Source organism: Petaurus breviceps, unplaced genomic scaffold (assembly GCF_028583685.1).
Source record: "Petaurus breviceps papuanus isolate PSGF00001 unplaced genomic scaffold, PetGlider_PUasm1.0 126, whole genome shotgun sequence".
NCBI classification, from domain to species: Eukaryota; Metazoa; Chordata; class Mammalia; order Diprotodontia; family Petauridae; genus Petaurus; species Petaurus breviceps.
Genome location: NW_027185655.1, coordinates 20187149 through 20202206, shown reverse-complemented (window position 1 = coordinate 20202206; position 15058 = coordinate 20187149). Strand labels below are relative to the sequence as shown.

At 39.7% G+C, this 15058-nt stretch overlaps 1 protein-coding gene and 1 pseudogene across 2 annotated transcripts in view; both read right to left on the bottom strand.

Moving 5' to 3' along the window:
• Positions 1-15058, bottom strand: part of DNAJB14 (DnaJ heat shock protein family (Hsp40) member B14) — a 102132-nt gene that overhangs the window by 44687 nt on the left and 42387 nt on the right. The window contains exon 2 of one of the 2 annotated variants that reach the window (XM_069094036.1): positions 9871-10042. The exons of the other annotated variant lie outside the window; for it this stretch is intronic. Within the exon in view, the coding sequence (XP_068950137.1) occupies positions 9871-10042 (172 nt within the window). The remainder of the gene's footprint in view (positions 1-9870; positions 10043-15058) is intronic. 2 annotated transcript variants of the gene reach the window in all.
• Positions 3167-6983, bottom strand: LOC138165741 (cytochrome c oxidase subunit 5B, mitochondrial pseudogene; annotated as a pseudogene).

The window sequence follows — 15058 nt, the reverse complement described above, 5'->3', positions numbered from 1 at the left end:
ATTCCTATTTGTAGAAAAAACATTTTACTTAGAACACCCCTGAGGAATAGCAAAGGAACTAATTAAAATGACTAACAGCTCCAGTTAAGTGGCAAGACAGAAAATAAGTCCATAAAAATTGCCAATGGATCTATATAACAGTAACAGAAATCAGAAGGAAATGAGACAAAAATACAAAATAGAAATTAAAAATTTACAAGACTGAAGCCACACTGTGAAAGTCTCTAAATACCTAACAACGGAGTTTGCATTCAATCCCAGAACTCACAGGGAGCCCTTGGAGTTTATTAAGCAGAGGGGTCTCTGTGCTTTACTATTATTTCAGCAATTTGCAGAAGATTGGAAAGGGGAGCAGACTTTAGGCAGGGCGAGTAATTAGAGGGTTACTGCATTGAGGAGAGGTGATGGCCTGAACTATGGCAGTGATCATGAGAATGGAGAGAAGACAGATGCAAGAAATTTGGAGGTAGAAATTACTAAACCTAGCCAATGAGCAGATACATGAAGTGAGGCTCCACGAAGAGTCAAGGATTACTCTTAGGTTACAAACCTAGGAGACCTGCTGCTGCCCTTAAAAGATAGAAGTATGGAACAGGGTCTGTTTCAGAGAAAAAATGAGCTCTGTGTAGGGTAAGTTGAGTTCAAGATAATTATGGTGTTTTGTCGTTCAGATGTTTCAGTCAATGTCTGACTCTTTTTTTCCTTTTAATTTTTGGAGGGGGGAAGTATGGGGCAATTGGGGTTAAGTGACCTGCCCAAGGTCACACTGCTAGTAAGTGTCAAGTGTCTGAGGCCGCATTGGAACTCAGGTCTTCCTGCCTCCAGGGCCAGTGCTCTATTCACTGTGCCATCTAGCTACCCCAATGTCTGACTCTTTATGAGCCCATTTGGGGTTTTCCTGGCAAAAATATTGGAGTGGATGGCTATTTCTTTCTTTAGCTCACTTTACCGATGAAGAAACTAAGGCAAACATGGTTATGTGACTTGCCCAGGGTCACACAGCTAGCTAATGCTTGATGAGTCTTCCTGACTTCAAGCCTGGTACTCTTATCTACTGCACCACCTGGCTGCCCCTACTATGGCATAACCAGATTGAAATGTCTAATAGGCAATTGGTGATAAAGGGCCACTAGAGAGACTAGGAGTAGATATATAGAGCTGTGAGTCATTTACATAAAAATGATAACTGAACCCATGGAAACTGATAAGGCAATATGGAATATAGAGTGGAAGACAGAGCCTTGAGAGTCCAACCATGGCTTAAAGGTACAATATGAAGGAGGATTTTGCAAGGGAGAGTGAAAGACAGTGAGAAGTCAGGAAGGAGAAGCACTAAGAAAGAGCCACATTGTGAAAACCAAAAGAGGGACTATCTCGGAGGATCAGGCGGGCAGCAGGGTCAAAGTCTGCCAGGAGGTGACCAAAGACAAGGCAATTCAGAGATCAGTGGTAACCCTTACACAGCAGGTACACTCAAGACTGTATGGGCTTAGAAATGAGTGAAAGGATAGTGAAGTGCAGCTCACACAGGCAGCCAGCATTTTCTAGGAACCTGGCAACGAAAGCAAAGAATGATATGAGATGACAGCTTAAGCATGGCAGGATTGGGTAAAGATTTTTTTTTTAAACAGATAGGGGTTCTGTATATTTGCAGGTATTAAAGAATAAACTAGGAGCTAGAAGAGACTGAAGAGTAGATTATGATTGTAGGGGCAATCTGAAAGGCAAGACAGGAGGGAATGAGGTTAAGGGTTCAAAGAGAGGACTTGGCCTCAGCAAGAAAGACTATCTCTACCTCAGAGGATGGGGTGGGAATGCGGGAGGGATTGGAAATTTACGGCAAAGGATTTGAGATACAGAATAGGAGAAATGAGGTGGTTCAAGAGGAATGGTCCTTATTTTCTCTGTAAATTTGCAGGTGAAATCCTCTGCTGAGAAAGTAGAGCTGGAGTTGGAATGGAAGGTCTGAGAAGAGAGAACTGGAAGATCTGTTATAGGATATGAAACAGAGAATCCCTAAGAACGGAGTAAAGATATGAAATAGAGAATCCCTAAGAAAGGAGGAAAAGGACTGGCTTGCTACAATAAGGACCTGGTTGAATTCGATAACATAAATGTGCAGTGGTCCCAGTCATCACAGTTTTGTGACCAGAAGCGTTCTGGAAGGGCTGAGATGGGAAGAATCCAAGGTTAGGATCTGGCAAAGAATGAGTCGTAATAAGACAAGGGGAGGCAAGAAATTCAAGAGTAGAGGGTAGTGTAAAGTTGAAAGTGGTTGACAATAGGGTCAAGACTGAGAAGAGAAGAAAGTGAAGCAGTGACAGTCTGGGTATAAGTATAAATTATAAAACACTCTTTACATAAATTAAAGGAGATAAATAATTACTAGAGGGAAATTAATTACACATGGATGAGCTATGCCAATTTGATAAAAATGGCCTAAATAACTTTGGTGATTTAGTGCTATATAAGACTACAGAAGGATACAGAAAAAATGAAAGCAAAAATCGTTTGAAAACCAGAATGGTCTAGAGTTTCAGAGAAAGAATAAAAAAAAAAAAAAAGAAAGGATTGAACGGATACCTAAAACTGTATCATCAAAAGTAATTGTCACAACTATTTAAGGTGAGCTAAAAGAGAAAACTATGCCAGACAATATAAGCAAAAGTCAGACACAACATTCAGTAGACCAGTGTTTAGAACAGAAGATCTAGCTACTAGGAGGAAGAGTTTTCTGTAGGATAAGGAATTGCTGTGAAGATCTGAAAGCAGCTGGGGAGAAAACAAACTTACAAGAGCCTCCTATACCAGAAACTACAACAAATTCCAAATGGATACAGGGCATAAATAGAAAATGTCATACAATTTTTAAAGAGAATAGAATGGAAGGTGGTTTCTTTCACACTTCTGGCTAAGGGGAAGTTCTTAGCCAAAAAAATAGAGAAAGACAAGCGAAAAAAAGAGAAAACAGACAATTTTGACTACATTAAAATTTAAAAAGCTGAATAAAATCCATACAACTAGGTGAAAAGGAAAGCTGTTAAGGGGTAACGGAATCTTTTTAGCAAATATCTTTGTTAAGGTCTTCTATTCAGCTGACAAGTCCCTGAGACCAAAAGTCATTCCCCAACAGATAAATAAATGGTCAAAGGATATGAACAAATAGTTCTTTTTTTTTTTTTATGGGAGTGCCAGGGAAATGGTTAGTCTTTTATTGGAGGGAAGAAAACATAACACATCTCAGGTAAACCAGTTCAGGGGCTCAGTGGCTAAACTGGTGGGGTACCAGCTTGTAATGGGTTCCACAGTTAGGGCATCGCTGTGTCTCGCCTTTGTGAAGCCAGAACCAGAGGACTGCACTGTTGTCCTCTTCACAGATACAGCCCCACTATTCGCTTGTCAGTGATGGAAGGGACCAGGTTGGGCTCCTCCTTAGTTCCTGGAGCTGCCTTTGGGGCTAGCATATTGTATGGATCCAGATCATTCCTTGTGGTCATCATAATCTCTCTCTCCAAGCCAGTAGCCTGCTCCTCATCAGAAGGGATACATCCTCTGGTCGCCATGGACCGAGCTGACCGCCAGTGCCCTGGCGCCCTGCAGTAACCTTGAAGCCATTGCACCTGAGATAACTCAAACAAACAGTTCTTAAAAGCACTACATATTATTAAAAACATAGAGTGATCTGAATCACTAATAATAAGAGAACGCAAATCAAACCCTATCAAGTTTTTTTTTTTACCATACACCCAGAAAATTGGCAAAGATGACAAAAATATGGAAATATTCAATGTTGTAGGGATGGTAGAAAGACATAAATATCAATTAATGAAAGTACAAATTGGTCCAATCATTCTGGAAAGCAATTTGAAATGATGTAAACTAAGAGGTTCATACCCTTTAACCCTGAGATTTCATGCTAGATATATACTTCCATGAAGTCACTGATAAGAAAGGCTTCATACACAACAAATATTTGTTTCAGTGCTTTTTATGGTAGCAAGGAACAAAGGAGATGTCCACTGCTTGGGGAATGGTTAAACCAACTGTGTTACATGAATGTAATAGAATACCACCATGCTATAAGAGACAATGAATATGATGGATGACTATACCCCTCAGTGCAGAGAAACATGGGAAGAGTATATGGAAATAAGTAGAACCAGGAAAACGATATACACAAAAAAATTAAAACACTATAGAAAGAGCAAGAAGAGAAACTAAATTCGAAATTATAATGACCAAGTCTGGTCATAAAGATATGCGAAGGGGCTCCCCTTTCCTTCTTTACAAAGGCAGGGAACTAACTATGGGTGGGGAAGCATACGAGATGTGCTACTTAACTTAGAAAAACTTTTTCTCCTTTTTTATTATTTCTTATAAGGGCCCTTTCTGGGGGATCCTTTGGGAAATGTAGGTGAAACATGTGGCAGTGAGGAAATACAGTAGATAGTGCCCAGCCTGGAAGTAAGAAGATCTGGGTGCCTAGAGATATTTACACTGGGCAGGTCAATTCACCCCTCTGCTTCCATTTCCTCAGCTGTAAAATGGTTAATGAAGTCACACCTCCTAGGGCTGTTGGAAGGCTCAAATGAGCTATCTGTAAAAAGCAGTAAGCACTGTGCCTTGGCACATAATTGGTGCTATATAAATGCTGGTTAATGATGATGATATAACAATAACATTAAAAAACCAAACTAACAATAAGATGAATGCAACTTAAGCCAGTTCTGAGGCTTTACCCCTCACCCATCAAAGTGGAGGGACATACAACCACTGGTGCAACTGTGACCTGGTCAAAATATTCTGGAAAATAACTTGGAATTATGGAAGTCAGAGTACTCATTCTTCAACACAGAAATCCCATCCTAAGAAGTCATAGGTGGAAAAACTCTATACATGACAAAACATTACTAACATTTTCTACTAGTAAAATAATGTCAAGAAGTGAGTAGCTTTCGACTGGGGAACATCTGAACAAACTGTGGTATATTAATGCAATCAAATATTATTATGCTATAAGAAGAAGAGTAATTCAGAAAATCAAGAGATTTACAGGAAATGATACAGAATGAAGCAATGAGAAAGAGGAGGCTGTTAACAGTACTACGATGTGCATGGAAAGAACACTCTGATGAAGTAGTTATGATGGACAATCTTGGGTCTAGAGAAGAGAAGAGGATATGATTATTCCTCCTCCTGGCTGAGGTAAGGACTGAAGAGCAAGGAGGGGCAGAAAAAAGTCATTTGTCATCTGGGTCTGCTCAGCTGCTTTTCTTGGTTGCAGGGAAAGGCACAAGCAGTGTGGTGGGAGGGCTGGGAAGGAGTCACATGCCTAAAAATGGCTATAATGTAGAAAGCATCAGTAAAGCTTTCTTTTTTAAATCAGCATTCCTCTCCTAACAACATTCTAAAGTTTGAAGGTATACATCTAGGCCTATAATTTAAAGCATTCAAATAATACTTTATGTCTTATGAGGATTGGTTGAATGAACCAGGAGCTGGAAATGTTTAGCCTGGAGAAGAGAAGACTCAGGACAGCCATGACAGTCGCTGGGCTGTCCTATGGAGCAGGGTGCAGACTTGTACGACTCCACGGAGTGGCGGCCTCTAGAGGTGACGACGGCCTTGCTCCTCCTTGGAGCTTTCCAGGTGGTGAGTGGCCAGAGGCCACACGCACCGGCAGTCACAGTGGGGATTCCTGAGGCCTTAGAAGTCCCTTCTTTGATCATTTAAAAACAGACAAAAACTATGCACAGAATCCAGATTTCTTTCGTAATTACCAAAAAAAAACCCCAATTTTCAAATGTTAAAAACATGAAGAATTTAATTCTTAAAAACACCTACAGAAAACTCTTACTCATCCATGACAATGAAGATCAGTAGCATTGATGATCTGAATGCTAAGCAATCCTAAAGCGTTTTCCTACTCAGCTTCAGAATGGCCCTAAAAGTGAGGAAGCCAAAGATGGACTCAGGGACTTCTGAGGTTACTTCCTCTTCTAAACATACCATCCTCTATCTATGGTTTCCTGTTGATATAAAAACCGGTCTCCATTTCCTAAGGGCACAGAGGCTTAACAAAGCAAGGTCACTCAGGAAGCTGACGCTCTTCACAGAGAGATCCTAAAGCTGAAAATCCAGGCAAAAAAACTCCAAAGTTGTTTGTACACAATGACACTAAAACTAAGGGCTGTAGTCACAGCAGACCACAATGAGCAAAGGCAAGGGAGGCATTAGGCTCATTTCTAGTGGGGTCCAACTCTACCACCTCCTCTCTGTCCTGAGCATTTGGCCACAAATTAGAGATCGGAGTTTGGGGAAAAGAGAGCATACAACTAATGTCCTCACATTCTTGCCTAAAGTACTAAATTCTTGCCTCAGTACTAAATATATATATATCCTAAAACAAGCTGAAAAGCACAGACTTTAAACTATATTCTGGATCCCTTACTCAAATATGCTAACTTTCATATTTAATATAATAGTAAGAACAATTATGTTCTCTTTCAATACCAGGGAATGTACTATTGTACTAGACCTGGAGCTGTGTGTTTGGCTTTGTCACTGGGCTGGTCTTTTAGTGGCCCAATGGTCTTATCTACAAAATATGGATGACGATACTTGCACTCTGCAGAACGTTAGTGTGATACTGGGTACACTACCTTAAGACCAAAAACCCCTGAAAAACATTTTTCTTATGTGGATGATGAGCAAAAATTAATTAAAATGATAGTTATACAGGGTGTCTCAAAGGTTTTAGTGCAATTTTAAGCTACTTAAAGTTTATTATTATGCCTTTAAATCTTAAAATAACATTTTTATTAAAAACCAGCTACTACTAAATTTATACTCAAACTTTATGAAATGTATAACATAGGTAGTGAAATGCTTTCTTATTCCTGGCTAGCTCTCCTTAATTTCTTTTTCCACTGAACAACATATGGGTTAAATTTTTATTTGCAATGTTAAATGTTTCAAAGAAAATCCTACTTCTTAACTGATTAAATAACACATCAATTAACATTTCTTAAATGAGTAAGTATGATGATGTCCTACTTAAAAGATTTCATATCATTGGGGCGGCCAGGTGGCTCAGCGAATAAGAACACCGGCTCCAGTGTCGGTGTGACCTGGATCAAATCCGGGCTCAGATACTCAGCACCACACTCAGAAATAACTGGCCATGTAACCTTGAGCAAGTTACTTAACCCCGATTGCTTATAAAAAAAAAAAAAGATTTTAAATCAGCCATTTAAATTATGTTCATATGTGGTGCATTTTTAAATAGGAGAGCAGGAAAACTCTTTAAAAGTTTTAAAATTTCACTCTTGTTAAGCTTCATTTCAGATGCATTTCAATTCAAAGGTGATGAAAAGTGCTTCACTTCTGAGAATTAGTTTTCTTATAGCCGCACTGTTCATGGTACATTACTTATGCAACTAATGGAAAAGTATTGCGTTGCTTCTCCCTGAGCAATTGGCTTGCATAATCATGCAACAACAGGCTAACCAGCAGGATAACAATTCTTTCTTCAGAAGAATCCCTTGTGAATGTGTGAAATAAAAAAACAACCACCAAAAAATCCATCACTAAACCATTTATTTTAAGCCTATATAACATATAGCTTATAACTAAATTAACACAATGGAAACAAACACTGGAAATCAGTTCTGCTTACAAAAAATCTGCACACACTTAATTAAATGCCTAATGCCACGAGAAGCCAGGAAATGTGATCATGGAGAATCCAGGGATGGGAATGAGTGGGTGGTAGTGGTAGAAAGACGGTAGATTTAAAACACGGACAAGACACAATATTTGGCCTCAAGGAATTTACAGGCCACGGGACCATACAGGGGTTCATGGAGGAAGCAGTATTTGAGTTTTTCTTTGCTGGAAAGTAGCTCTCCAAAGCAAAACAAACGGAGGGCATTCTCACCATAAGGTAGAGTAGGACCAAAAGCATGGAGGTCTGAGCGGGGAACAGAAAGCAGCCCAGATTGGTTGAGCACAGAATATGTGAAGATGAACATGAGAAAAAGCTAGAAAAGCAGGGTGGAGACATATTGTGCAAAGTCTTGGACACCAGGTGAGGGAGTCTGAGTTTTGTTCAGGAGGCCAGAGGCAGCTAACTTGAACACTGATCTACATGTAAGGGAAGTGATTTAGTCAGTGATACACATTGAGTGGTCTGGCTCGTGGAGAGAATGAAGGGCAGCCTCTTGACAGACCTGGTAAGTGAATGAACATGAAAGACAGAAAGGCAAGCATCAGTAAATCCTCTGAACATGACAGATGAGGTGAAGGCAGTCATCAGACAAAAGGCGTGAAATCTGGGAGGAGTCCAAGTTGAGGGGAAAAGATAATGAGTCAATTTTTTGGTTGCCTTTGAGATGCTGGTGGGACGTGTGGGCAGAAATCCTTTATAGGCATTTGGAATTCATTTACAAAAGTCAGGAATGGTGTCCTTTGCCCAGATGTGTCCACTGAAATCATGGAATGAATGAGAGTGCCAAAGGCGAGAGGGAGAAAAGAGAAGAGGACAGTACAGACAGACTCAAGGAGGGACGAACATGAAGATGATGGCACTGGAGAAAGAAAACAGTGTGACAGGGGTAGGTGTCCCAGGAGAGGGGAGTCTGATGTAAGGACATGACAGACTATTCAGCAGGAAAGTGTAATCAGCTGTGACAAAAAGTACAGAAAGGTAAAGGACAATGAGGACTGAAAAAGGCCCCTGGGTATTTGGTCAAATTAAGTCAATGGTCACTGAAGTTTAACAAAGTAGTGGCCAGTGGAAGTAAAAGCAGATGCCAAGGGGTTGAGGAGAGAAGGAGGGAGGGAGGAAGGGTCGCCATGAGGAACAACTACTCTGAAAAGGCCCAGGCACTGTTACAAAAGATACACCCCACACCTACCACCATCCCCCAGTCCCCAGCCCCCCAACCAAGGCCCTCTTGCTTTCTAAACAGCGTACAGTCTTTGAACTCTTCTTCTGAGAGGTTTTCATTATACAACTGTGTGCCTGTAGCTGACTTTTATTGTCATATAAATAACTATGGTAACTAAATTTCTTTTTTGTCTAGACCTGTGATTTCAATGATGAAAGGAATGTTTGTAAGAGTGTTACACAGTATACTATCTTAGGGAGATGGCTGCAGGGGCACTAACAGGTTAAGTGATGTGCCCAAAGTCACATGGAGAATATGTGTTAGAGACAGGACTTGAACACAGATTTCTTAATTCAAAGCCAACCTAACCATGCTAACTTTCATTGAAACTAAAAGTTGAAATCGTATGGAGTATAAATGCAGATCAAAGCATACCTTATTTTCTTTATTTCTTTACTTTCCTTGTTTTGTTTAGTTTTTTTTGTCTGTTTTTTCCCACAACTTGACTAATGTAGAAATATGTTTTGCATGACTGTACATGAATAACCTATATAAAGCTGCTTCCCTTCTCAATGGGGGATAGTGGGAGAGAATTTTGAGTTCAAAATTTTAGAAAAAAGAAGGCCAAAAATTGTTTTTTACATGTAAGTGGGAGAAAAATGAAAAATTAAATCACTGGGAGAAAACAGTAATAATAATAGTAATCATTTATATACAAGCCCTTGACGTTTGTAAAATGCTTTCTATCCTTTATCTCACTTGAACCTCCTAATAGCCTTGTGAGGGGAATACTAGAGGCTGTCCCTGCAGATTGTGCCTTTATAAGGAGAAGCACTCACAGAGCACACAAGTAACAGGTGGCTTTTCCATACACTCTTTGCTATCTACAAAAACAATGCAGAATCTTTTGAGGCGGACATTCAACTTTTTGAGTGGCTATCATAATCAAAATATAAAAGATGCTCTCTAAGTTGCATACCTGAGGACTCCCTCCACCTGATCTTTGGTATAGGCTTTCCCGCCTTCCCCGCCAGCAGGCACGCCATCCTTGGTGCTGCCGGGCCGACTGTGATCACCACCACTGGCTGGCTTTCGGCAATGGGGGCCATTGGCAGCTGTGCTTCCGTTTTTCATAATTGCTTCCAGAAGCACTATGCAAAAACAAAGAAAGTGCATATTGTAATTTCGTTAAAGAAACTTGTACAACATTATGTATGATCCACTTTAAGCAATCTGCATGGTTAAGAAGTTGAGATAATTTTTTTAAATAAAAAAATTAAATTTAAAATTTTTAAATGTTTTTAATAAAATGATAAAGCACAGGACCTCCTTAAACTGAGAGCTTCCCTAGTTTCTTGAAAGACTAAGAAATTTTAAATGAAAGTGTTAGGAATTACTAGCAATTGAAGATCAATTATTTGTGATTTCTCATTCTTTTCACCTATCTGAAAAAGGCTAATAAATCTAGTAAAATATAAGACAGAGTAAGATGATTTATAATTTCCCACAACTTCTACCTTTCTCCAATCTTGTAAAATGTTCTGTTGCCTTAATCTATTAAAGCCCCGACAGAATCTCCTGTAATTTCAATCTCTCCTACGGCTGTTCATATTACCCCAGAATCTTATCTTTTCTCAATGTTACATCTTCTTCTTCAGAAGGCAGTGTACCTCATGATAGGGAAAAGTCAGGGTAATCACTCTAGGATGCCCAGGCATCAGGGGACTACAGCTGAAAAATCATTCAAGAACATGGAGGAACACAGTGATGCTGTGACAATTCTCGTACTAGAATCAGCAAGACTACAATCCCACTCCTATCTCCAAGGTAACCCTGGAAGTTACTTAGCAACAATGCCCTCTGTCTATATACTCCTCTCCTTCAGATTTTCTTTTTCCCCTTCTAGGATCCCTTCCCCTTATGTTCATTAGAAACTATATTCAAATATACCTGGAGTCCTTGCTATATAAATTGTACCACAGATGGTTCCAAATCCTACTTGGGACAAACCAACTAACAGGCTGAATTACAGAAACTCAACTGAAAATGACCTTAGAAGCCACCTAGTCCACCTGTAATCCCAAAAGAACCATGTAAAATGCTGGACTGTAGCTTCAGAGAAACTTGGTCTGAATGACATGAGATCTGTTCCCAGGACTGATCTGAACTCAAGAAGCTAGGGTGGGAACCTAGGAGATAGGGACCTGGCCTTGCCACTCATCCTGCCTCCTCCCATTCTCCCATTTGCTCCAGAAAAGGTTTGTGAGAATCAAGGTGTACATGTCACCTGACAAGGCACAAAGACTGTAGCCCTGGCAGCTACTTAAGGAAATTTCCCTTACTTTATTTTACCCTCAGTTTTTTGTAATATGTTATCCAAGCCTTTTAGAAACTCCAAGAGGGGTTTCACTATAGTTATAAAACTGAGTGGTTATAAAGCATTATAACTTAACAGATGTGAATACAGAACTACCACCAGTAATCTTTAAGAAAATTGGAATAAAATAAAAAGGTTATTAGAACCCTGGAGACAGGCAAATGGCCTCATTTTTTTTTCAATAAGTGAAAAGGTAGATTTTTAGAAACTACTGACTAATGAGGTTGATGGGAGGCAACATGGAATAATAAAATTGAGATATACTTGTATTTTATGATAAGCTGGAAGACTCCGGTTCTCACTCATCTGCTTATTGCCACTAGCTGGCTGTGTAAATGACTTCTCTGTGACTCATCTGTAATGAGAGGATTGGGCAAAGTGATCTCTAAGGTCTCATCTGGATAGAAGATTCTATGATTTCATGTCAAGACCAGGAAAAATTAAAAAATGTAGTATTCGAGAGATGTTTGGTGGGCACAGTGAACGACCGCTAAGAGAAGGCATAGGTTCTTTAAGAACCACTACTAACAAATTAAGTTGATTTTCTTTTTTCATGGGATTACTAGACCAGCAGAGTAGGGGGAACACAGCTATGCTGTCCCTGGATTTTAGGAAGGCTGAGATTCTCTTATGAGAGTAGGTCTTTGTGGAAAAGATGAAGATATGGATGGTTTAATACTTCAATTAGGCAGATATATAGCTGATAGTTTCAGAATCCTAAAAAATGGATTAGCATCAACTTAAAAGATACTTTTCAAGTGGTGTATGGAAGTACTCTAGTCTTGTCTTTGTTCTGGTCGACATTTTTGCAAAATCAACTTTGATAAAGATAGAGAAGGTTTGCTTATCAAATGTGCAGATGATCCAAAGTTGGGAGGGTTAGCCATACTATAACCAGATGACACAGAAACAGTTTAAAAATATTTTATATGTTTCAACAAGGAGCCAAAAAATGAGTCAGAATTCAACAGAAAAAAGGTCTTTTTTTCCTTTTTTAAATCATTTAAGTACATAAACCTGACTTGAAAGTACTTTTGAGCAAAAACCCCTTGATTTCTCAAAAAGGTCAATGATAAAAAGAAAAGTCCCAAATACACTAAAATATGTAGAGAACAGCATTTTTGTAGTACAAACAATGGGGGTGGGGGGTGGGGTGGAGTAAATGTCCACTGCAGAATGGTTGAACTGTATATGAATAAAACAGAATGTAATTGCACTGTAAGAAATGATGAATATAGAAGCCCATGGAGAAGTTGAAATCAGCAGAAACAAAAAAAATAGCAAGCACAAAGACAACAATATGAATGGAAACATAAATAAAAATCTAAACTAAGAGCTATGAAATGATAATGACTGAGCTTGAGCCCAAGGAGGAAATGTGAGAATACATCTCCTTCCTTCTTTGCAGAGGTGGGCAATTATGAGCATAGAACACTGAATATAAAAGTAGACTTCTTTGATGAGATGGTTAGTTTTGCCACTGTCACACCGCCCCCCCCCCTCACCCCAGTCTTTTTTTTCTTTGTAATTCTTCATTACAAGGGCTGGCCCTCTGGGAAGGAGAAGAGGAAAAAAGATGGCTATATTGGGAAATATAGGAGACATAAAAATAAAAGATGTCTTTTTAAAAAATATTTAGGAGATTTTTTTTTACTATAAGATAATAAATATAACATCAAAAGCAAATATGATCATATGACAGCTTAAAAAGTAATACAATTTAAGGCAAGGCTATGTTACTAAAAGCAGAGTATTCTGATCGAGAAAGACAAAAGTTCTATACTTTGTCAGTCAGATTCCATTTTGGGTAACTAAGAGTGACATTTTAACTGGGCATCAAGCAATTTAGAGGACAGAAAACAAGATAATGAAGGGTATGGAAACCACAACATATGATAAATAAACAAAAGAACTTGAGGTAGGATTTTTATACTGTAGAAGACTTGGCAGGGGGAGAAGGGTAGTGATACCTGTCACCACATATCTAAAGGTTGTAGAAGGCGTATCCTTATTTAGTGTAGCTCAGAAGGGATCTAATAAAAATCAGTGAGTGGATATCACAGAGAAAAAGCCTTAGAGTCAATATAAGGATGTTCTAATAATTAGATCTAACAGAGCCATCCAACAATTTAACAGGCTACCTATCTCCTAAAGGAGACGGATGCCAGGAATGTTGAAGAGATTTTCATGCTGAGATTTAGCTGGACTAAATGACAGTCAGATCTTTTCCAACTCTAAGAATTTATAATTCAAAGAAAGAATGAGATTTATCCAAGAAAACATTCTAAAAAATGATAAAATTACTATTAAGAACAGAGAAACATATCTTTTTATATCTACTACCTACCAGTGTCTCATATGTTGTGTGTTTGAAATTTGAATGAAATAATGTGAAATGATGAACTAAGTAGTTGTTAGGCCACAATCTCTCCCGAAAAGCACAAAACAAAGTGTTCAATGACACCTATACACCTTGTGTTTTCTTCTGGTAAAGAAACCAATCATAGATGGAGGAGTAGAAGCAGGACCTCAGCGCAGCTCCGGCTTCCACCCTCCCCAATCCACGTAAAAAGGGGACTCTAAACAAACTTTGCAGCTGCAAAACCCACAAAATGACACAGAGAAGCTAACCTCCCGCTGAGGACAGCCCGGCAGGCCGGCAACAAACGGCCAGTGCAGCACTCTGGGCTGAGCCCAGCACCTCCCCGAGGTTTTACCCCAGGGCGGGCCTGACCAGCCATCGGCCAGAGGGACTCCATATCACTAGCAGCTGTGGCCATTTCCAGACTTATCAACACATAGATGCAAAGGACAAAGTGAGAGGTCAGTGCAGTGTGGACTTTGGGACCAGTAAATGGGAGTGAGAGGCTTCTCGCTGAGACACCCGGCACAGCCAACACCAAGTGGCAGCTTCAGCTCTTGGACTGCAGAGTGTAGGGGGACCAAGCGACCAGTCTGAGGGGTAATCACTCTTGCTTTAACTTGCTTGGATCTGGACTGCGGTCTAGGGTGGAGGTCCTGGGGTTCGTGACCAGCTTGCCAGAGCGTGTGGAGGCCTCAGAGAGGGCAGCCAACTAATACCTCTGGCAGTTGAGAAAACCCCAGCATTTGGTACGAAGCTCCCCTGTCTGGTAGCAGAGTCCTACTGTGGCAAAAAGCCCAAAAGTCAAGTAATTGAGTGGCAACATGACCAGGCAAAGGAAACAAAGCAGACAGAAGATTCCAACATTACACTCCTATTTTGGGGACAAAAAGGAGCAAAGCATGGAACAGGAGGAAGACAATGAAGTCAGAACTCCTGCACCAAAAGCTTCAAAGGAAAATACAAGCTGGTTACAGGCCGTAGAGGACCTTAAGAACCAGATAAGAGAAGTGGAGGAAAAAATTGAGAAGAGAAATGAGAACAATGCAAGAAAATTGCGAAATGAGAGTCAACAGCCTGAATGAGGAAAATCACACCTTAAAAAACAGACTGACTCAATTGGCAAAAGAGGCTCAAAAAGGCAATGAGGAGAAGAATGCCTTGAAAAGCCAAATTTGCCAGATGGAAAAAGAATCTCAAAAGCTCAATGAGGAGAATTGCTCCCTCGGATTTAGATTGGAGCAACGGGAAGCTAGTGACTTTAAGAGAAATCAAGATGATGTTAAACAGATCCAAACAAATGAAAGAATAGAAGGCAATGTGAAATATCTCATAGGAAAAACCACTGACCTGGAAAATAGATCCAGGAGAGATCATTTAAAAATTACAGGACAACCTGAAAGCCATAAAAAAAAAAAAAAAAAAAAA